The sequence below is a fragment of the Parus major genome, chromosome 2 (assembly GCF_001522545.3).
Source record: "Parus major isolate Abel chromosome 2, Parus_major1.1, whole genome shotgun sequence".
NCBI classification, from domain to species: Eukaryota; Metazoa; Chordata; class Aves; order Passeriformes; family Paridae; genus Parus; species Parus major.
The window spans coordinates 43611727-43617726 of record NC_031769.1 but is presented as its reverse complement, the minus strand read 5'-3'; the positions used below and the strand labels follow the sequence as shown (position 1 = coordinate 43617726).

Genomic DNA, 6000 nt, shown 5'->3' with positions numbered 1-6000 from the left:
CATAGGCAGGATTACACTCTAAGTCTACAAACCCCACAGCAGACGTGAAAAAAAATAAATCTGTGCTAAGCAAAGCCACTACAGTGGCTCTATGGGTAGATTTCGAAGGACATCCCCCTACAGAATTGCAAGCATCTGCCTACCTTCCAGAGGGGATCAGTGTAAAACTTATGTTTTTTTATGAACTAATTCCGACCAAATACCATACTTGCACTGTCTGCCAAAATCAGAGAACATTGTGCTCATTACTCAGCTCCTATGTAAGGAAAGCACTTGCAAATTTCCAAGGAGATGCACCAGGAAAGATTTAAGGATCCACAGTTTTAGCATTAGGAATATTCCTTCTTTCCAGGCCTTCAGGAGGCAGCAGGCTCCACCAGAGAGACCATCCCACTGAATTCCAGCACTTGGAATATTTCATACAGCTACACCACCCATACTAGCCAGGGGTCTGACAGTGCTTTCACATCTTGCCTTTCAAAAACAAATTGAAACTAGACCCACCAGTGTCTTTCCCACTGGGTAAAGGCAAGCCAGGTAACTCCCTATGGCCCCTCTTCTCTTTCTCATTTACCCTCAGTCAGGTTTCATTCTGATTACATTTCCACCTCGGGCATGGCTGAACTACATTTGAGGATAGGTTAAAATAACTGACTTGCCTGGAGGCTGCAAAGGAGCAAATGCCATGCTGTCCTGTTTTGTATCACACTCGGTCTCAGCAGGACTCCATGGCAAGGCTAGGAAACCTAGGGTAAGCCCCAGGCATGTGGTGTGGGCACAGTGCCCCAGTGTGGGCACAGGCAGGGCACAACATTCAGCTGCAGCACACATCCTTGGATAAAGCAGCAACTGGTAACAGGTTCCTCCTGCTAGAGCTGTACTCTGAAGGTGCTTTGTTACAAGGACCTCCCTTCTGCATACTCAAATACCATCTCCAGCAGTGTTTCCATGTAGGTAGAAGAGGATTAGGAATCAGGGCCACCACTTGCAGCTCTTTTCTGTAGACAGGAGACCACTTCACTGAAAGCAGTAAATAGGCAGGTGTGTTAAAGAAGCTATCTAGAGCCCTACTTGAAAAACTTCAAACCCATTCTTTTCACATTGTTATTCTTAGAACTAATCAGATGCATGTTTATAATTCTTGATGCAAAGCCTTTCTCCTGGTAATATTACATAGCTATGGTGAAAAGTGAAGTCTCATAGATCACATTATGCTTTCACAAGTACAAGTTGAAGCTGAAGTTAAAGTGAGCACCAGGAGTATCACTACCCTTACAGCACAAACTGTCATACAAATAAAAATCCTCCCAGCTGTTACAGCACTGAGCTTAAATAATACATGAATTATTGTCATTCTGCATACTCCAAGCCACAAAAACCATAACTAGTTCAAAACCTATTCTGTTTCATCCCTTACTTTCAAGGCCTAGCTCTGAGGCAATTAATACTTGACAACTGCATTCAGAGAATGTTCCAGGTTCTCCATAAGGATGGTGCCAAGAAAGAAAAAAATCTGGGTTCAAAGCAGACCATTCCAAGAATCAAGTACATTTGGATACTGAACACACAGCCCTCAGTCCATAGCACTGACATTTGAGGTCAGAATTTAAGAACAAAACCTCTCTGTCTTGGATGAGCTACATTTGTCTCCTTTGAAAGCCCATCAAATATATCAAACATGTAGCAGACATGAAATGGGTGGTGCTCTTTTACACTTTCTTATCCAATGACAGTATTGGTCCAGGATTTTGCACTGGCCATCTCAGAAAAGGATGGAAAGCTCAGCCCCTTACAGCTACTCCATTTTTATTTGTACAGTTCTTGATAACAGAGAAAATAAACAAGACATCAATAAGAATAATTCTTCATCCACGGACATGTAACAATCTCATTTCTCCCTTAATACTGCTCATAATTCTCTTGTCCCTTTCTTCTTTCTCAAACACACAGAGGAAAAATTTAATCTTTAAAGAACAATTTTAATAATGTCAGACAAAAATCAAAGGGAAAATCATAGATTATGAAAATACTTGATTTGATCATCTTCTGTTGTTTAAATATCACCATGGAACTTGCATGACTGACACCAAAATTACAAGAATGAAAAAGAAGACTCTGTCTGCAGAAAGTCAGATGTACTGATGGAGTTTGTGCATCTCTGCAAATATCGAGTACTTACAAAGACCATCACTTTACTGGAACAAAACAGGTGATGTGAATTAATGACTAAAAGAGAAATAAAGTTCTTTAATTTCAAGCATTCTGCTTCCAAGGTGCTGGCCTGTGAAGAGCAGGTACTCCACATCCACTAGGAAGAAAAATAAATAAAACGAAACAAACAAACCAAAAAAAACCCCAACCCAAACCAGAAAAAATAAAGAAAAATTTTATAATTTTAAAACAATATTCTGTAGGCAAGTTAGTCAGACGCTGTGGTTCCACCAAAGCAGGCTAAATTTCACATGTCCTTGTACTCATCAATTTACTTTAAGTCTTCAGAGACAGCAATAGGGAAGCAGTAAATCGGCTTTCTAAGAAGGTACAGATGCAGACTCCATGTTCCTGCTGTTTGGACATCTGGCATTTGATTTCTCTCTTCCACAGTTTTTCTCATTGGTCCTGTAAGAAATCAACTAAAATTTCCTCAAAGCCACTTGCCTAAAAAAATGAGGTCCACTTAATCACCTTCATTTTATTTAATATTCTAATAAGGTGATTAAGGAAGCTGAAAGTGTATTGTCTATTGCCAGCTCTGACTTACCAGTCCACTTAAGTGAAACCAGCAAGGTACTGGGGGCTGCACACCCCTTTTGTAGGCTCCTCTCCAGTGGCAAAACATGGTAAAAAATAAAAGCATAGGAAGGTTACTGTAGTGTAAGCGGAGTACAAGGACTACATTTTTACTAGGCTGATGGAAACGTTACCTTCCAGTTGAGCTCAATGCCACAGTCCAAGACAAATTTCAAAGCTTCAGCTTTTATTTTTAAAAAGAAATTCAATATTTAAATGAGAGATTTTAAAAAAGTCTTTGAAGAATTTAAGAAGTTGCCTCACCTAAGCAACTTTTTCAAAGACTCAGTGTTAATCAGTATGGTTTGAGTGAAAGGGAAGCAAAGGGCAGAGAGGGGAAGATAAAGAAATACTCAAATCATTATAGATGCTTCATCCATAGATCTCTCACAAAGAGTGGGGGTTTATCAGTTTCATTCTGTAGGGTTGCATTGATATTAGGTTTGTCTACAAATTCTATTTCGCACGCCTGGGTGCTGCAAGGAGAACGCTCCAGCTCCAACACCGTTATGTTGTTTGGCTCTGATGCAACAAGTACATTCCTTGGAACATAAAGGGTCAGCTGAGGACCACGGGCTGGCCAGTAGCGACCAAGATTAAAGCCATTGATCCAAATTTGCCCCTGTTAAAAGAGAAAGAAAAAACCAACATTTTATTAATCTGTCAGAGATGAAATAGACAAAATAGACTTAAGCATAACATTCTTGATATAGTAACTGAACTCCCTTCACCTTTCAGTTTGATTGAACACAAAGATAGAAAACCTGTACAAGAAAATGCTATTGACAGTCAAAAGTACTTAAATTCCCTGAGCAGTTAAAGCCATCACTAATATTTAAAAGAAAGTGGTAAAATACTGCAGTAATTCCAAACATGACAATAATTAGAAAAACAACTGCAGGCTCCTTGCATTGATTTTTGACCCAAGTTTAAGACCAAAATAAATATGAAAACTGTATTTGCTTGAAGCTAATTGTTAAAAGGAGAATGAAGTCACAGAAGAAAAAAGCAGATCCTAATGCTGTTACACTTCTCTGTATAAGAACACAATACCTTGGTAGTCCCTGCTCTCTGATTTCAAGGCCAAGATACAGCTTGTCTGGACACATAAAATTCAGATGTCTCTTTTATTTGTAATAACTCAGTTGACAAAAGTACTTGTGAAATGACACTGGAATAAAGTACTGTTGTAGTTACACACAACCATTAAAAGCCTTGGGATCTGCTAGTATTATTTTAAGTATGATAAAATTGTGGCATACAAATTCTTAAAATTGCTTTTTAAAGTTGAGGTGGTCAGAACTCCTAGCTCAAAATACTGTTCTAACATCTTAAATGCCTTAAATTCAAAAGATAAAAAAAAAAAAAAAGGCAAGGAAAAAAGGAAAAAAGTCAAAACACTAATTTATCTATAGACACATTGAAGTGACATACACGCAGATTTTTCCAAAAGTCTATAAACTGGCAGGCTACAGAACATTTAGTAAAACTCTAAACTGACTCCTACAGAGCTGAGCTGAGTCTTGGTTCTCAAGCAAGACAGAGTGAGGATATACTGCTGATTTGCATAAATAATTTGCTTTTACTCCTCCAAAGTGTCCTTTCCCTGTACATCAAACAAGAGCTCAGTATCAAGAAAAGGGATCAGAACAGGTAATCGTGTCCATGTTTTTCCCTCTTGGTTTGGTCCTTGGTAATCAAAACATAGAGGAAAACCAGACTCATGGCATGGATGTACACTGATAAACATAATAAAATTGTCTGAATCAGTGGAAAGTAGGAATTTCACTGCATTCAGTAAATCATAAGTTGTCTGGGATAGCTGAAATAAGAATATTTCAACACAATTTACAGAAGCACAAATGTAACATAACAACTATTGCTGTTCAAGCTGCTTTAGTGGTATTTTTCTAGTACTTTTCCTTTTTTGGGTATTTATGAAAACAAATTTTATGAAACTCACAAGAGAAACTTTTTAAGGAGTTCATAATGTACAAATGCCGTTATTTCACCTCTGTATCCACTTCCGTGGTACAAGATCCTATCTTGCACTGTTCTGCCAAGGTGTTAATAAACCTTGACCTCAAGTGCTTTTTTCTTTTTTAAATCAAGTTTGTCTTTATTCAGGCTCACTACTTTCTGTAGTAAGTTTAGAGGAAAACATGGCATGAACACCAACTCCCCATGCACAAGATGGATGAGTGTACACACTAGACAGTAGCCCTCCTCTCACAGAGAATGACAGTAACCTGTGGGAAGTAAGTTTTTACTGTGGGAATCAACGGCACTAGAGCTCTGATGCAGCAGATGTGATCAGACAGGTCTGTTTCAGATCTGAATCAGTCACTGGTTGTACTCCTTTTTCCAGTAAAGCGAAGAACTTAAATTTCTCAACTCCAAATTGTCTTTATTAACATTGCAGTTTCTAAAGACACCACACTCAGGACTAAACAAGCAAATTATGACATTATATCTATTAAATACACCCTAGAAAAAATAGAAGAGAGAGGAATTCATCTTCACTAGCAAGATTTCCCTTAGCAGGGACAGCAATTATAGCCCACGATTCCACAGAAAACAAGAACAGTCCTGACACCGAGTCCTCTTTTCTTTTGAAGAAAAAAAAAGTTCTAATAAATCTAAATATTCACTCAGTGGCTTGTATGCTTAAGGGCATCATGATTCCTCATGTGAGAGTGGAGTAAGTTTTATTACTACTGAAGGGTTTAAAAAGTTCTGAAGGCAAGAAATCTATAACATGGGTCCTGACTGTTAATACTGCACCTCTCCTTCCTTGTCTCTCATGCTATATTCCTTGCCTTTGCAAAGGCAGAACCATCATTAGGACTTTAAGTTTTCTTGATAAGTGCTGCTTCTGTGGTTTTTCAACTACTTAGATAGGTGAGTTTTATCCCCTATTAAGAATCCCACTCCACACTTAAGCTATTTACACAGTGCCACGCAAGGAACTTAGGCCCACATACAGTGGGACCTGAGTGGAATTTACACTCTTTAAGGCCCTCTACCTTAAAGGCATTTGCTCATTTGTAAAGTTATCTGAAAGTCTCAGTTTCCAGGTATCTTACTTAAAACTCTTGTCCAATCCATATAAAGCTTGAAGGATAAATTCAACAGCCAAACTTAAGTTCATCTAGAATCTCTTCCCAGGACTGCTTTACAAACTGTGTTTTACAAACTATGTAAAACAGA

General features: G+C 38.4%; 1 protein-coding gene across 2 annotated transcripts in view; it reads right to left on the bottom strand.

Moving 5' to 3' along the window:
• Nucleotides 1–1789: 1789 nt before the first annotated feature.
• GLB1 (galactosidase beta 1) overlaps nucleotides 1790–6000 on the bottom strand; it is a 41189-nt gene continuing 36978 nt past the window's right edge. For both annotated transcript variants that reach the window (XM_015618428.3, XM_033511939.1), the window contains exon 16: nucleotides 1790–3412. In XM_015618428.3, coding sequence (XP_015473914.1) covers nucleotides 3152–3412 — 261 coding nt within the window. In that variant the 3' untranslated portion in view covers nucleotides 1790–3151. The remainder of the gene's footprint in view (nucleotides 3413–6000) is intronic.